This window comes from Lactuca virosa, chromosome 1 (genome assembly GCF_052849685.1).
Source record: "Lactuca virosa cultivar CGN04683 chromosome 1, Lactuca_virosa_CGN04683_v6, whole genome shotgun sequence".
Lineage (NCBI taxonomy): Eukaryota > Viridiplantae > Streptophyta > Magnoliopsida > Asterales > Asteraceae > Lactuca > Lactuca virosa.
This window is the reverse complement of record NC_136426.1, coordinates 5,340,678-5,358,597: the sequence shown is the minus strand read 5'-3', so window position 1 is coordinate 5,358,597 and position 17,920 is coordinate 5,340,678. Positions and strand designations below refer to the sequence as shown.

The window sequence follows — 17,920 nt, the reverse complement described above, 5'->3', positions numbered from 1 at the left end:
TCTGTATTGATGATGACATCCCAAATGTTTTAAAATGGATAAAAATACATTTCTTCGGAAATGCTTTGATAACGTATTTATCATGTTTTCTGGGAACAAATTCCGCAACATTTTTATTAAAAGAGGTACTCTGATTTTTATAAAGCATAAACAAAATCGGTCTTTTTTGGCCGTGAAAATGGGGATGTCACAGTTGGTATCAGAGCATTAGTTTAAGCGAACTAGGAATTTGTAGGTAATTTCTAGACTTAAACTTAGAATGCTAAGCGGTGATTGTGAGATGAGTGTCTGCTATATTTTAGACACGAGCACTAGTTTATTTTAGGAAAGATGCCTAAAATGTTTTATGTGCTAAATGTTTTATGTTATAGCTATAAAGATGCCTTATATGCTATTATTTGTTCGGATCTATGGTCTATTGCTGACCGGATCTGGAAATTTTATGTGTTCAGATTTCTAAACGTTTAAATACGATATTAGAACTGGCATGTAACTTTTCGGAGTAATAGGGAGATTTATACGTCTATCGTAAATAAAACTTTCCTATCTTAAATTCTCGCCTTGGTACACCGAATGTCTGCTTTGGTGTACAAAACGTGATGGTGAAGACAGATTAGGAAATATCCGAGGAAGATGACAACCTGAGCCGAAGAATGTGACGGGTCACGCATCGGTCGTTGCGCCTGCACCCGAACCTATCACAATGGCAGAAGTTCAGGAAGTGATGCGAACCATGATAGACTGATAAAATAGAGGAAATAATAAGTCTTACGATAGTAAATGATACCTATCAGAAGATATCGTAAGAGAGGTATCTTGCCTTTAGAATGCGTCTAATAAATAATACGTCTAGTACGGGAGAAGTACACTTTCGATTGGCAGAAAGAAAATTTTTTTGGTATAATCCATAAAGTTATCCCATGGTCTTGAATTTCCAATACCAACCGAGTTGAAGCAGAACTGATGATTGAAGATGTGCATGGAAGAAGTCCTAGTAGAGTCTAGGGAATTTTTTTTTTTTTTATAATTATTTGGACACACTCGTATGTGTTAAATTGTTTTGTGATTTTAGGACTTGGGGATTGCGAGACAATACTTGGGACGAGTATGAGTAGGTGTGAAAGGTAGTAGATGCATATACTACCGGAAGCACAGGACTCACGCTTGGATCAGGGAAAGTCACAAGGTTACCAAGGAGCTAGTAATTCATTTCGTTTCATTCAAGTATGTCGTTACCATCGTTTCGGTAATGACTAAGAAGATGATTGTTATTCCGACCCTAGTGGTCATATCAAATTGAGTCCGACTACGCTAAGTATGTTATGTGGTTCAGAGAATCAAGTTCGATGTAGCATCTGACTTAAGACGGAAGATTGAAATAAAAAGCGATCAGTAGAGGTATCGCGATAGTTGCTTGTAGCTAGAAATGCTACCTTTTAAGATGTGATTATATCCCATTAGAACAATAAGGAAGGTATAGTCTATTCTAGAATTTGACTCTAAGAGACCTAAGTCTAAGCGTTGCAACATATGATGATAGGTCATTAGAATATGACACATCGTTCCATTGTAATAATAAAAGAACTTATCTTAAGTTCGTATCCAGTGAGGATCGAGATTGTGACTTGAAGGTCATAATTTGGAGTCTAACATGAGACAGAGGGCGGGAGCAAGATCGAGCACCGCCTGCAATCAAGGAGTCCAAGAGCTAGATACTCATTCGAAACAACATAGAAGTTACGATTATTACCTAGGATGAAGAGATAACGTATAGAGTCATCATGTGAGCCCTGTTTCGTTGATGATTCCGGGACGTAATCATCCTAAGGGGGAGATAGATGTAACGTCCGTAGATCCGGGCTAGTCAATTTAGAGATAATAGGGGTCGAAAACGACTTTTCGACAAAAGATTATTTAGAATAAATAATCTTAACCAAGTTGTAGAATATGTCTCAAGGGTTCCGTACATATAAAGAACGCCGAAATCCGAGTTATAACGAACAAGTTATGACCCGTTGAAGTTTTTCGGCAAAACCGGCACGATACCGGGAAGCGTAAATAGTGAATTTACGATAGAGCGAGTTTTGGCCTTAGCGATCTAAACGAAAGTCGTAGAATACGTTAAACCGAGAGCGTCCATAAAAAGAACGCCCAAATCTGACTTCGTATGAGGAAGTTATGATTTTTCGAAATTTCGGCTTAGTAGTGTACAGCCCGAAGTTCGAATATTAGATCGAGCGGTTTTTAGCCGACACAACCTAAACAAGAATCGAAGATCTTGTTAGTAGTAGCGTAACGATAAAAAGACAGACGAAAACGAACGTCGGATGAAGAAGTTATGGATTTTTAACGGACCAATCCTGTCCCGGCCTGTTAAAAATATAAAATTTAAAATAAAGTCAAAATTAGCCGACGAAGTCAAAACGAAAGTTGTAGAGTACGTTCCCGCCTACGCGTGGATATAAAGAGCGTCGAAAACGGAGCTCGTATGCGAAAGTTATGATTTTTAGAAGTCGGTAAGGAAAATTTGCGAAGCTGTTGCTAGATCGATGACGTGGCACGATCCCAACCGTCCCTTGATGTTCACAGGCCTCGCTTCTAATGGAGACACTTGGCCTCGCTACGCAGCGCGTAGAAGGAACGCCCCGCGTTCGGATTGCTTGGTCTCGGAGCAGGCCACGTCGCACCATCAGGCTTCGGACACGTCTCGTACGAACGCACCGCGTTGGAAGTCTACGCCCTGCGTCCGAGGAACGCCCAGCGTAGGTCCGAGGAGCGCAGCGCGTTCCCAGCAGATCGGCCCTATAAATAGCATGCGAGGTGCAACCTCTTTTCTCACCAATTCACTATCTCTTTCTCTCACTACTTTCTCTCTCTAGCCCCCTAAACCCCCCTAAAGTCTAGGTTAACCCCCTAGCACCCGAAGGAAGCCCCGAGGCTCCCGGAATCCCGAGAAAAAGGGTCTTTCGGTTCGGAAACGCTGCTCCAAGCGAAGCCCAGTTTTCTTTAAAATCCGCTGTAAGTGAGCTACGCCTATGAAATTTTTAATATAACTTTTAAATAATTATAGTAATGTTATTAGGTCCATAAAATAATTATTTGGGCTATTATTATGAGTTATATAGAGTGTTGTTAAACGCTTATATAATAATAATAATAGCTAGACTATTAATTAGTCGCGGTTAACGTTAAAACTAAACTCTAGTGGTATTGATACTAGCTTTTGGTCAAGGAAAAATTATTTTGAGATAACGAAGCGCTGTTCGAGTGCCGAGTCACCACCTAATCAGGTGAGTGCATAGTCCCTTTCATCTTACACATAGATATGAAGGATTTTATATAAATTACGTGCTCCGTGTGCATATTATCTGTATACTTGCTATCTATGCTGGATGAACGATTGTATACATGTTTTAAATGATTTAAACTGTATATGTATTTTATATCTACAAAATGTGTTGGGTAAAACATGGGTAGATGTAATAGTTGTTGTGTGACAAAAACAAAATGATGAGAGGTGATATAGACCATGAGATAAGGGTGAGAGGTAAACCATGAGAGAAGCCTTTTACCCATGTGTTGGCCCCGTCATTCAGCAGAGTATGGATGACAACCACGGACTATTCTAGACAGTTCAGTGGACACTAGCAGGCTCGCAACCTGTAGGTGTTTTCAACTGTGTATTCACCAGATGTACTCTAAAAACCCATTGACATGTATTGCGAGTGGATTCTCGGAAACGATACTGTCGATAAACAAACCCTGGCGACTATGAGACGTAGTGCCTAAACCCTGGCGAATATGCGATGTAGTGCTTGTTGTATAAACCCTAGCGACTATGAGACTTAGTGCCTAAAACCTGGCGACTATGCGACGTAGTGCTAAATGAGTAGACTCTGGCAACAATGGATTTCGTGTCGATTCCTTAGGATAATCCTTAGGAATAAATGAACGAGGAATGGTTGATTCTTAGGGTAGAATAAAGAAGATAATGGGGAAGGGTAATTAGGTTGATTGTTTGTTGTTTAAACATAATAATTATATTATTGTGGGTTGAAAACCCTATGTACTCACTAGGTTTCCCAACCTGACCCACTCAAGCTTATTTGTATCACAGGTGTCGATATGAAGCCACTTTACACTGAGGGATTTAAAAGAGATATAGATCACTAGTGATAATGAATGTAAGTTCGGATTATGCTTATGTTTCTGTATTGACGATGACATCCCAAATGTTTTAAAATGGATAAAAATACATTTCTTCGGAAATGCTTTGATAACGTATTTATCATGTTTTCTGGGAACAAATTCCGCAACATTTTTATTAAAAGAGGTACTCTGATTTTTATAAAGCATAAACAAAATCGGTCTTTTCTGGCCGTGAAAATGGGGATGTCACATTATCTATATAAACCATGAAAAAAATAATGTTTCTCGCCATCTCAGATGAGTAGCAACAATTATCCAAATCTAATCCTAACCCACTACTAAGCATTAAAGAGTAAACTCTAATCTTGGTCACAGGCGACGCTCTTCTGTTCCCCATGATCAGGTTCATCTTCCCATGCTCCACATCCCTACTTCTTTTTAGGCCCTGCAAGTCAGAACAAATGTGAAAACCGCATCCTATATTAAGAACCCAAGAAATATCATGTGATGAGTTGTTAGATTGAATAGTATAAATACCTGCAAAGGTGGGTTTGATCTTCCCATCCTTGATATCTTGCAGATATTTCGGGCAGCTCCGCTTCCAATGCCATTTCTTGTGGCATTAGTAGCACTCTGCTTCTTTAGGGTTGGTAGAGGGAGTCGCAGAACCAACTTTGGTCCCACCAGAAGAGGATCCATCATGGGGCTTGCCCTTGAAGCTCTTGTGAGGAGCCTTCCTCTTCTTTCCTTTTCTTTGCCCAATAGCCAAGACAGGGGTAGAAGCAGTAGGAGTTGATGCAACATGTTTGTCCTTGAGATTGCTCTCAGCAGTTCGCAAGAGACCTTGAAGCTTGCTTAGTGTAACCTCCTCCTTATTCATATGAAAAGTCATACGAAACTAGTTGTAGCAAGGAGGTAAGGAGTGGAGAATGATGTCAATCGCCAGCTCCTCGTCGAATTTAACATTTAACTTCAGCAAGCGGTCCACATACATCTGCATCTTTTGTAGGTGGGCCGTGATGGACTATCCATCCTTCATCTTGGTGGTGATCATCGAGACGATGATCTCATACCTCTCTTGCCTGTAACTTTGATGGTACCTCTCCATCAATTCCTGGTGCATCTCATAGGGATAGTAGTCCTCATAGGACTTCTATAGTTCGGCAGTCATAATCGCAAGCATGATCCAATGGACCTTAGTAGCGTCCCTTTCATGGGCATCATACGCAGCGATCTCTTCAGGAGTAGCAGTATTAGGGTTAATCTCCTTGAGCTCCTTGTCGAGGACATATTCTTTGTCCTCGTATCCGGTCACCATTCGTATGTTACGAATCCAGTCATTGAAATTGGTGTCATTGAAGATCACTCTCCCATAAAGGTTCATGAGAAACAATGAGCCAAAAACATTAGTCCCCGAAGCGTTGTTGTTGTTTGGAGTAGATGTCTGAAAAAAGAGACAAAGTTTTGATTAGATATGAATCCCCAATTAAACACCCAAATGAGAAATTAGGGCTAGGATCCAACAACATTATTTACAATTCAGAAAAGGGATGCTGTAATCTAATTGCAAATAATTTGAAGGTAGGTAAATGACGATTTACCAATTTCCACCATGAAAAACGAAAAAGACTTTTAGTTTTAAATGAATTGAAATTTCTAGATTCTTTTGAGATTCATTGAACTTTTCAATGGCATGTTTAAATCTCGATTATGCCCTTCAAGTTTGTGACTGGGATACCGAGGATCACAAACAAGGTGTAAATAACCATGCAAATATGCTTGGTGCTCTCGATGTCATTTATCACCTAACCAATGTGCCAGTAAACCACACACGCTCCATTAGTCTATGATAAACATCGAGCCACCCTTTGCCACCCAAGCTAGTCCCAAATTAGTGTGCCGGCTAGCCACGCACGCTCCACTAAGGAATTGGCAAGGTGCAAAGTGCAATTTCATGGAATAGCATACAATTTCACATTTTACCTAAAGTAACTAAGATCGGGAATTTTGTAAAAACATTTAGCTACTTTATTAATCATTATACTTATAATGAGGAATTAGTTGCCCTATCCTACCCGTTCGGCTAACGACCCTCCACCAATCAAGGAAGCGGTGGGTGAGAGTGGACACCCATTAAACTGCCATTTTATAGACAGCAACCTTATACCCCCCTCATAGATCGGCTTCGTGAATGAGGCCTACTAATGGTAAGACTAGCTTAATCGTATACATATATATAATTTATTAATCTTATAATATTATAATAGTATAAGGTTGAATTTTAAACTTCTAAACTTCTAGGGTTAAGAATTTAAATATTTCAAAATTAAACTTTTAATCAAAAATTTAAAAACCAAAACTTGAGGGCAAGTTTTGAAACTTTTCAAAACTAACTAGATCAAATTACAAATAATTTAATTAAACAATTAATTAGTGATTATCTAAATTTGACCTAATCCAATTACATGGCAAGATAATTCATACAAAATAATTCAAATAATTAGGGTTATCATATAAGGCAATAATTATCTAATTAATTTGCAATTATCTTCTATTTTGATAAGGATAATCATATAGGTTTAATAAAAATCGGATTTTATTAATCAAAAACATTTTTGGTAATTATCCCAATCCAAAATAGGCCAAAATTCCGAGATTTGCACTCTGACCCGCCACCACGTCGTGGTCACCAAGCAGAAGCAAAAAAACGAAAAACCTTTTTGCTTTGAACGATTAAGATATGCATCAAATACAAAAGAAAACCAGCCTAAGCTCTGATATCACTGATGGGTTTTACACAAAAGAACATTCCTATGTGCACATGCAAAACCCTAAAGCTTTGGATCTAGGTTTCTCTATTGTACATGCAAATCATCCAAAGCTATAAAACCCTAGATCTAGCATATGAAATTCAAAATCAATAATTAAAACAAGTTTAGTTGATTACCTTTCACAAGTAGCAAGAATCTTCAACTTCAAGAGCTTAGTATCACAAATGTAATACCTCTTATGGCTCAAAAACACCAAGGAAATAAGGATTCTTGAAGAGAGAGAATGGAGGCTCTAAAATTCGGCTCTAGGACTCTTGGGACAAGTGGTAGCCGATTTTAGGTGCCCTAGGGTCCTTTAAATAGGTGTGTTGCTAGGGTTTCAGACAAAACCCTAATTGGATAGCTTAGGCCTTAAGCAGTCCAACAGAACCTTCCAGAACCATGCTACTATCAAGTCAAGTTGCCCTGGTGAAGGCAACCCAAAAGAACCATGCTACTATCAAGTCAAGTACATACCAAATATAGTTATGGGCTTAGACACCTAATCCAACGTTCATCATCAACCTGTATATCATCAACTACTTCTTCCTGGATATTATCTACTATTTTCTCTCTTTCTTCATCCAACCACTCCTGCATGTTAGTATTACCTGATGGGTTTTAGTATACTACTACATCCTATGGTGCACATACAACCCTAAATGCTTTGGATCTATGTTTTCACTAATTATACATGCAAATGGATTCCAAGGCATTAAAACTACAACTAGCATGCAATTTGACATAAACAAATAAGATACCAGTTAGAATAACATACCTCTTTGTTGTAGCTTGATTCCATGGAGCTTAAGAGCCTAGTGCCCTAAGTGTGACACCTCAAATGGTTCACACAACACCAACAACAACTTGGAATAACTTGATAGAAAAGTCCTTATGCTCAAAATCGGCTAGCCCTCACATATGAATCCTTAGGCACAATTTTCTTGAGCTATGGGGTCTTTATATATTGTGGCAGTTAGGGTTACACCATGTAACTCATGTCTTTCCATATTCTTCATGCTCCATGGGTTAAAACCTCCATGGAGTATCCATGGGTTACTCCATGGGTTTAGCACAACATGAAGAACTATGGATCATAAGCCCACATATATAAGAATGAATGATTTACACAATCAATCCCCATATATTTAATTAGTCTCTTTTTTTTCACATAATTAATTCCAAATTAATTCTTGATCAATACTAATAAAATAATATGATTTCATATTAATATATTAGAACTTATAATATATTAATAAATCATAAATATCCTTTTCTCACAAAAGTCTATCCAAATCGTTCCGATGCCATGCAACCCAAATGGACCATGCCAAGTCGGGTCAAGTACATACCAATTATAGTTATGGACTTAGACATTAATCCAACAGTCTCCCACTTGGATAAGTCTAAAACTATTATTGCGTATGACTCCAAAACCCGACTAGCAATCGTAGCTCTTAAAAGTCGTTGTCGTACTTTGAACAAATCAATGACGCGTCCATTAGATAAGGGATCATATATTCCTCCATTCTAGATATCATATGGACTGAGACATGGATTATAATCATTCTCTCTGTCCATCTGTTGTTTCCCGATTTCTGTTTTATGACGACTGACTAATTGAACAAATCAAATCAGTCCAGGCTCGGCCGAGCACTTACGTTTTTCATCACTAAATCATCGAGGTGCCCACATATATCGCTTTTATCCCTCCAAGGGTAAAAGGAATGGATAAACTTCGACTCATATGCTTGTTCTACTACTTGTTGAATCATACACAAATGCACGTTTTATAACATCGAGTTACCAATGCGTTTTCGTACAATCAATGTATAACCAACTCATAGTCAACAACTCATATCTCTAGGTTTGAGGACTTATATGATATTACCGTCTCATGATCACTCGAGATAAATTCCATGAAGTGATTCAAATGAGCGTGGGTTTAATCCAATACTCGAATCTCATTCCAGGAGAACTCATGAATGTTGTAGCAACTCTTGCTATGTCCAACGCCTTAGACATCTACAAGCCAACTTCATGACAGTCTTGATTCATATCTACTTCCAACATATGACTGACTGTGGAGAATTTGAACAACCTAGTTATTCGGGAAGTCAAAACATGAAAAGTGAAACACAAGAATAATACTAATCCAATATGGCCCCAAGCACATTTGATAGTAAATAAAACACCTTATATTTAAACACCATATTGATCACTCATTATTCATTGTATAATGTTTCGAATAATCAACTTTATACTTGAATCAAAATAATAGTTTTGCCATGCTCCAAGCATGCACACTATGTTTGTCCAAACAACAGCTATGCAATACGCCAAGTATGCACACTATGTTTGTCTATGATCCTTACTTTGTGGAATAGATCAACTGAACATAATTCCAATGATTCTCATTTCACAATCCAAATCCTTATCGCAAATGTAAGAATACAAGATTCTTTGCCATTTACGGAAATTTGTTAGATTCTAAACTTATATGCATTGATCCTCTTGTAATGACTATGCACAAAGTCACAAAGACTTGTCAACAGTCATTACAGAGTATTCCAATGGAGATCAATTCCATGGAAACGAAGTCTCAAATTCAAAGTACATTACTTTGAACATCCTTCTTGCATTAAGTTTTCTAATCTTACACATATTTGAAAAACAACTTCCACCTATGGAAACATTTTCACATTCCCATTTTGACTATCACTTCTGAACAAGAGTTGCCTCTTTTCAGAATATGTCAATATGGTCCTTTCAAAATTAACACTATACTTCCAATTGTCCATGAGCAGCCAATCTTTGGTAAGCCTCAGATTGTCCTCGACAATTGCTTAACCATTTTAGTCATATCCAATTCTAGACCTTTTCCCCTCTTAATGCCCTAGGAATTTGGAAAATTTAGAAAGGATAAATATTATAGCACATGTAATCGATCCTATACCCGAAGCATATGAGACACGATTCATGATGTCTCACATAAAGACATGATCCTAAACCATTCTTTTGCTACAATATTTTTTACTTGCCATGTTTTCATAATTCGACTATGAAGAGGGATGCCGTAATCATAATCGAATTTTGAGAACGCAATATATATATATATATATATATATATATATAATTTCCTTATGTTGAACCATTCCAACATAAAATTCATATATATATCCTTGACTACAGATGATTAAAATCTTAATCTAAGCTTTTAGAATTGAAATGAAGTATAATTTCCTCTCCCTTAATCATAGCAATACAACTTTCCAAACCCTGCAAAGCACATTTTGCAATTGAAACTTTTGTTTTCTATAACTAACATTGCTAACTCGCAACTCCTAACATAATAATCATGCTCCCACTAACATGATAATTATTAGCATAACACTTATGCTCCCACTAGCTTTGACGTGTATCCATAAATCAGCTGGACTGCTAGAAATCAATACTATATTGACTTTCTTACCAAAGTTTAAATTTCCGATACGAGATGATTTGATAAGACTTTATCAAAATCATACACTTTTCCTTAGATAGCTCACATGTGTATCTAAACAATTTTTAGAACTATGAAAAAGGATGTCGTAATCATAGTCTCAATTGTTTAGACCTCTGCCATTTCTCACAAGTCCATGTTAGTGTGCCGGTTAACCACACACGCTCCACTAATGACTTTGAGAATGCAAATATCACAATTGCTTTCTACTTAAAATCTACTTAGTGAAAGCGTTTCCTCACCATCATTTTCATGAATCAGAGAGAAACCTTATGACACTTAGATTTTTATGGTGTATGTGTTCCTATCCATGTGAATTTGTCAAAACCATAATCACAAGACAAGGTTAGTGACAAATCCAAACTCATATGGACTGAACTTGTGTAATCTTAACTTCTTGCCACTTGGCAGCACAAGGGCCTGCCATTGCTTCCAAGTAGTTATGCAAACAACTGAGAACTCACATAACTCACATGCATAGTCAACTTTTAACTAGAATGGGCACAAAAATAAGAATATGTCAACACGATAGGTTACAAGCCTCAAGTCGTGTGCTAGTGATGAACAATAGGTTTTATTCTTGATTAGTTCTTCAAACTTTTCAAGATCTATTAAGACTCCCACTGACCTCTTGACATATAAGATTCTCTTGTCAAGAACTATTCCTTGACAAAACAAATATTAAAGAGTTAGTGCGTATACTTATCATGATAAACACTTCACACAATTGGTCTTAGTTGGTCTTTGTTTTATCCAAAACATCACAACTCACCAATTTCAAATGTACAAGAGTAGAAAACATATTACTCTACATTTGACAAGTGTTTTAAACCTTCTTAAGATTATGTCACTCAAGTCACAATCTTGGAGTATGACTCTAAGAATTGTTTTGGAACGAAGTATGACTTATCTTTTTTATTTAACCAATTCAACAATTCACGATTCCTCTTCTTAGTCAACCAAATGCACTAAGATGTCCTTTAGAGAATCAATTGTGATATGGTTTCATAACCACTAAGATAATCATAAAACAAGATACTCAAGTACTCTCCCATCTTTTCAGATTGGAGAAACTTTTATCTTTCTGTCTAATTTGATTCTTCTTATTCGTTCTGCCTTACATTGAAACTTTTCCAATGTTTCAGAGTTACACTTAAACTTGTAAGCACAACCATATTTACTAAACTTTAGTAAATCATGACGAATAGCCTTATCGTTCTTTGTGGTAGACTTGACCAGCGCACAAACAAGTGTACCCGATCCCCTAGTCCTTCACTTGACCCACATATACATGTGAACAAGGAATTAGTCTTAATTTCCCAAAGATGAAAAATTCTCATTCATCATACAATACCAGTTGCATGATTTCAAGTTTCTATCCAACTGAAACTTGGGTGATGAGAATCTTTCCTTATTTGGTAAATTATGACACTACCACAAACGAAAGAATCAAATCTATTTTCCAATATTGCTATCAATGGAAACATATAAACAACAATTTTTTTTCCACAAATGCCATTGTAAGGATACTTAATATAAATAAAATCAAAAATTTTCTTTTATTTTAAAACTTGCGGAAAACTTATCTTTACAATGCAAATGCATATGAAAAACTATGTTGTTATCTATTCCTAAGCAATCTATCACAACTCTTAAGCACCAGCTCAGACTTCTGATCACTGAACCATGCGATCGAAATCCATCTTCGCGATTAGAATCAGCATACTCTTCCTTTATGCTTCCTTTCTTTGATTTTACAAAACATCAAAATGTGACCTAGTCACATCATGTAATAAGAATCTTGAATAGGAACTTAATAGAGTTAGATAGTGGACTTTACCCGAAGTAGAGTCAAACTTTTTGACTTTACCAACTTTATGATCTTTCAGGTAAATAGGGCAGCTTCGCAGCCAATGCCCCTTCTTTTGGCAATAGAAACATATGGACTCTTTGGTAATGATACATGAGACTATCTCAGACTTAGCCTTTCTCTTTACCAATTGGTCAACCGAGTTGACTATGGTCGATCCCTTTCCATTGGGAAGAGAAAGTTTTTATGGATTTCCAATGTTACCATTGTCAATGTCCATGGAAGTTTGGAAAGTCGATCTTCCAATCAAATTTGCTTTACCAGTGCTCCAAATCATTGCTGATTCAACAGCATCAAGCAAATAGGTAAGATCATTAAGGGTCATGTCATGGTCTGTCATATAGTCACTACTAGAAAAACAGCTTTTTACGACGCGCAAACCACGACACTCATTGATTTATGTTACGCAAACGAGAGTGACATTAAAAAAGTGTCATCTCTTCAGAAAATTTAAGGATTTTGGTCACGCATTATTGCATGCCCTTAAATTAGTGTCATAAGAAAAAAAATTAAAAACACGGAGGGCGTTGTATCTTAAATGCGCATCCTCTGTAATTGTCGCTTTATAATTTTAATGAACGCGCGTTCCTTAGTTACAAGCGGGAAAAGAAAAGCCAAAAAATTAGAAAATCCCGCTACCCACTTTGCCCTAAGCGTTTTGACGCATCTTTCATTCTCCTCACACTGTTGAGCAACTTCTCAATCAAAGATCCAAGGTTACGATCATCGACAATCTTGATGCCTTCATCTCATGATTGATTGAGTTTTCTCAATCTGTCATCGTCAATAGCAGGTGCTTTCATCGCCGTTCTACCCTTTCACTTCCGGCGAACGGTGGTCCAACGTTCTTGCACTATTCCTTGACCTGCTTCTCTCCGTATTCTTGTCTCCACAATATCTTCAAAGACATTCTCACACGCTTTCTCAAAAAATCATTTGTTCTCTCTCAAGAACCCTATCCGTCACTCACACCACCATATTTGTAGTGTGTTCTGTTTGGATGTATAGGCATCGATGAAACAAGGAACCGTGATATGAAAGGCCACCCAAGTATTAACTCTTCAAGATTCAGACCGCCAAGGGTTTATTGATTTATATTTCCCATGTTAGAGTTTTTGGCCAATGTTCATCATTTTCGGGTTTCTTAATTACCCTGGTCTGGATACATTGGTATTTCTTTGATTTCCTTTTCCTTTTTTACTGATTTTTATTTATGGGTTATCTCCACATCTGCTAGACCGCACCACAACCACGACCACCACACACTCTTCCAAGTTCCAACCGTTGCCGCCCCCAACACCCCATCTACATCGGACCACCAACACCACCGCAAACAAAGGATCGAATTCCCCTTTCTCACAAGCTGGAAGATCAAAAGAAGTTTTATGGTCAATTTCGCAAACTAAGGGTTTATTTGCATTCCAATTTCCGTTGAACAAGTCGGTAGTTTCTCCATTTATCTCTTCTATTTCAGTTTTTCTCAAATTAGGGCTTGCCAACTGTATGATGAAATGCCTGAGAGAAAAATTACAACCAAAAGTGCATTTTAAGACTTTATAAACATCTGAATGATTATGCTCTTACACAGGTATGGAGATTTGAAATTGAAAAATCCAGACAACAAATCCTAATCAATGGAAGAGCTGTATCACAACTACAAAAATGCAGTAAACTTCTTTCTAGGGCTTGCCCTGTACAAAAATGCAGTAAACTGGAATGTCTTCGAAAAGAGCTGGTGAGGTCATTAGTCCTTACACATATAGTTTTCTTGATTTAAACATTATATTTATATGGTGTAAATGATTTAAACATTATTTGGTGTATATGAATTATGATCAGCCTCTGGATGATGAAATTGTTTTGGAGTTAGACCAAATGGAGAAAGTATCTGATATAGAAGATATCTTGAGTTACAGGTCTGCTGCTGAACATGAGCTTCAGGTATGATTATGATCATTGTTGTTAATATCTATTGCATTTGCATGTGCTTTTTACTTATACATTTTATTAAAGACTATGAACATGTAGGAGTTCTTGGTGGATTCAGCTTCTGGTTTTGGAAATAGTGAAGCAAATACTAGCATTGACAAGTCAATGGATGATGACCAAACATCTGGCAAACCACAAGGATGGTTGAAGTGGCTTTCCCGTGGTATGTTAGGGGCTAGAGGTACAGATGATTCCAGCCAGTTTTCTGGTGTTGTTTCAGATGAAGTAATTAAGGTACGTGTGTGTGTGTGTGTTAACTGTTAAGCTTATTTTTATTTATCCAAAAATGATTTCACTTTAACTCATCTTTATATAATATATATGATACAGGACATTTATGAGGCAACAAAGTTTCATCCTGCACCTTCCCCTGTTCTTGATGCTGCGGGAAGTGATAGACTTCTTTTGTCCTCCATTAAATGCTCTATACATCGAATTTCTGCAACTCTGCGCAATAAGTATAATCTATCTAATTATCTAACTATCTTTACGTAATGTAGTTTCTAAGACTTTATTATACTTTTCTAGGGGTCTGGATTGTGCTATTGGTGAACTGGTTTTTGAGGAGAATCTTTCGTTATGCAAGTCATGCTCTAAATGCATCATCTCATAACAATTTTCTACTGCATATTCATTAGTTAGATTTTTATTGTTGTACTACTTTGCAGGTGAACAGGTCTGGAAAGCTCGAGAATAATGCAGCACAATACTCGGTTGATATTGAGTTATCTGGCTTGGTTAGTTTCTTAACTTGTATTATGTCAGATTTCATACATAACAACATTCAACTGACATGTCAGTAACTTTTAGGTTTGGCTTCCTTTCAATCTCATGAAGGAAGGGTCAGTGTTATTCTAGTTTACATGTTTTGAAGTACTTGCATGATTTTTGAAGTGTTACATGTCTCAAAGTAGATGCATTATTTATCTGTAGATAGTGAATTCATTATTCCATTAATACGCATCTAATAGATTCTATATAATTAGATTAGATAGACTGGAAAGTGCTACATAATTTTTTGATACAACTAACATGAGTTCAAGGCTTGAAGCTTATTATGAAAGATTAACTTACTTTTACTTATGAGTTTTTTGAGAAACAGCTTTCACTGGTTTCATGTTACAGGTCCTAAAATCTGTTAATGGGATAAAAGACAGGAAAGGCTCTATCTTTCTGCATTTCACATTCCCTAGTAACTGATTCACTAGGATCCATCAAAGGCTCTATCTTTCTGCTGAAGAGAACTGTCCCCTTTGATTACTAATAAATTGATGGGCATTCATATTTGTATGTATTTCTTTATCTATCCCCTCAAAATGAAATTGTATCTCAATTATTACAGTTTCAAACTGAGAAGAAGCATTCAGATTGTTTGGATGTCTTAAGCGAGACACACAACAGAGCCTCATATCAGAAGATCCAGATTGGTGTTGATCCAGGTGATGATTACACAAACCACATTTTTAGAGGCTAGATGCAAGTAGTCTCTCTCTTTCTCTTTCTCTCCTTTTTTTTTAAATAAATTTGGTTCTCATTGCTGGCTTTTGGAGGGGGGAAAGAGGATTGTTTTGTCAAGTGTTTTAATTACATGTGAACTTGTATGTGTTGGTAGTTGATATGATGGTTTAATCTATGTATGATGACAATACAGGGAAGCGCAAGGTATCAAAACAAACAACCACAATGTTAGAAGAATCAAAAGATGTGACTAACAAGCAACAAGAATCTTCCCTTAAAAAACAGAAAAGGTTGTCAATACCTGATGCAGTTTCTAGGACAATTGAACATACTCGAGTTTGTGATGAAAAAAGCATGGAGGTGGATGTTACCTCGCGCACTAAAGATGAAACAAGCAGCAAGGATGAAGAAACTAGTTATGACTGTGTTTCAGCGGATGTGATGAAATACATGAGTAGAGGAGTCAATTTGTCAAATCCAGTAGTAAATTGTGAATGGAAACCTCTTGAGAAAGAACTATATGTGAAGGGATTAGAGATTTTTAGGAGAAACAGGTACATGATTATTGTTTTTGAAGCATTAATGAGTAGATTATTGTTTGTTGTTTGAGGTTGTGTAACCTGATCCTGATGGGTTTGCAGCTGCCTGATAACCAGAAACTTACTTTGTGGGTTAAAAACTTGCATAGAAGTAGCCAATTATATGTATGATATTGGAGCAGAAACGTCACTTAAGGCATGCTCTATGTTAAATGGCAACGAGAGAGTGGATGCAAATGCTAAGGTTTGGTTTGGTCCTTGTACATAGGGAACTGATCTTGGAATATATAGAAAATCCCACAGCCCAGATTGACCAGGTTTAATATATTCTTATAATTTATTAAATTAGCAAAAATCTCTTATATTTTATGTAAATTTAATTAGCAAAAATCTCTTATATTTTATCAAAATAAGATTAATATTTTTATAATACAAATTTCATTAAAATTAGTTTTAATTTGATTTGAAATAGGTTGCTTTGGCAAAGCAGAGAGTTGATGAGTACATATATACTCAGATGATGCAGGAAACTGGTGGTCAGCAGTCCATGTAAGTTTCTTGATTTGTAACATCTTGTATTCAAGAAATAGCAATGTACTTTCCATAAAAAAAATTATAAATTATATTCTTTGAAAAATTTGCTAGATTTGGTAGGTTTAAAAGTAGAATGTCCTAATAAGAATTAATTTTAAAAGTAGAATGAAAATGACAAGTGATTTTGTGTTGTGTTTACAGGATTGATGAAAGCGAATAGCTCTGGAGTTAGAAGAGGAAAAGAAAGCTCAAGTTTAAAGAGATAAGATGCTGCAAATGCACGTGTTGCATTCTTCATTTCAATTGTTACTATGAAACACATAGTAGATTAGATGAATGCAAATTTATATATTGTAAGAAATAGAATTGTAGGACATTAAATTTTATGCAATGGATTGTATTTTTTGTATATGGTATTTTATTTCTATTATGAGACATTAAATGCAAATTTAATTTAAAAATTAATAAATATATAAATATTTTTTTTAAACATTTAAATTTACGATACGCAAAAATGTGTGTCATCTTCATTTATGACATGGCCTTTCTTGACAGGGGATTTAATGATACGCATTGCGTGTCATAAATGCGCGTCGTCTATAGACGACGCGCAAAAGCGTGTCGTCTCTCGTTATGATAGGATCTTCCTTGACGTGCATTTGCGCGTCGTCTGAGCGTTTTACGACACGCATTGCGCGTCGTAAAAGGTTGTTTTTCTAGTAGTGAGTAGTCCTAAAAGAACTCACTATGTGACTTAGAAAGTGATTGAAGAGCCTAGTCAATAACCAACTTCCTCAAGACTTTGACACCCAACTCTCCCGGTTTGTCAATATGTGACTTTATCTCCAAGATGTGAGCACACATAGACTTTGCTTGCCAATAGGGCTTGAGTGACCTTGAACTATTCAAGAACTTGTGGGTTAGGGAGAATTAATTGGAGGAGGTGGAGGAATTGAAGTATGATTTCCATGATCCAACCACGGGACATCATCTTCATTACGAAAGCTTGTTCCACGGGATTTGGGAAGATCATAGTTGTCTGAACTTGACAATGGGAGAAATTCAAGTT

General features: G+C 36.6%; 1 protein-coding gene across 6 annotated transcripts; it reads left to right on the top strand.

Annotated features, from left to right (window-relative positions):
* Positions 1-12,958: 12,958 nt before the first annotated feature.
* On the top strand, positions 12,959-17,255 carry LOC145131885 (uncharacterized). Of its 6 annotated transcripts, none has more exons than XM_079066538.1 (8): positions 12,959-13,487; positions 13,569-13,770; positions 13,920-14,066; positions 14,171-14,272; positions 14,360-14,554; positions 14,651-14,778; positions 14,849-15,057; positions 15,446-15,754. In XM_079066538.1, the coding sequence occupies exons 4-7, from the start codon at positions 14,207-14,209 to the stop codon at positions 14,931-14,933; spliced, it is 474 nt and encodes a 157-aa protein (XP_078922664.1). In that variant the 5' UTR covers positions 12,959-13,487; positions 13,569-13,770; positions 13,920-14,066; positions 14,171-14,206; the 3' UTR covers positions 14,934-15,057; positions 15,446-15,754. The 6 variants fall into 6 exon arrangements, with proteins under 6 accessions (XP_078922664.1, XP_078922667.1, XP_078922669.1 ...); XM_079066541.1 differs by having other exon boundaries at positions 12,959-13,770; positions 14,849-14,905; positions 14,989-15,057; XM_079066543.1 differs by having other exon boundaries at positions 12,959-13,770; positions 14,849-14,905; positions 14,989-15,057; positions 15,663-15,698.
* The last annotated feature ends 665 nt before the right edge of the window (positions 17,256-17,920 follow it).

Bases quoted from the DNA above. Each gene is read 5' to 3' on its own strand.
- LOC145131885 (XM_079066528.1), top strand. The intron at 15,058-15,662 runs GTTAGTTTCTTA...CAATTATTACAG, and splicing joins ATATTGAGTTATCTGGCTTG to TTTCAAACTGAGAAGAAGCA. The intron at 15,760-15,971 runs GTGATGATTACA...ATGACAATACAG, and splicing joins CCAGATTGGTGTTGATCCAG to GGAAGCGCAAGGTATCAAAA.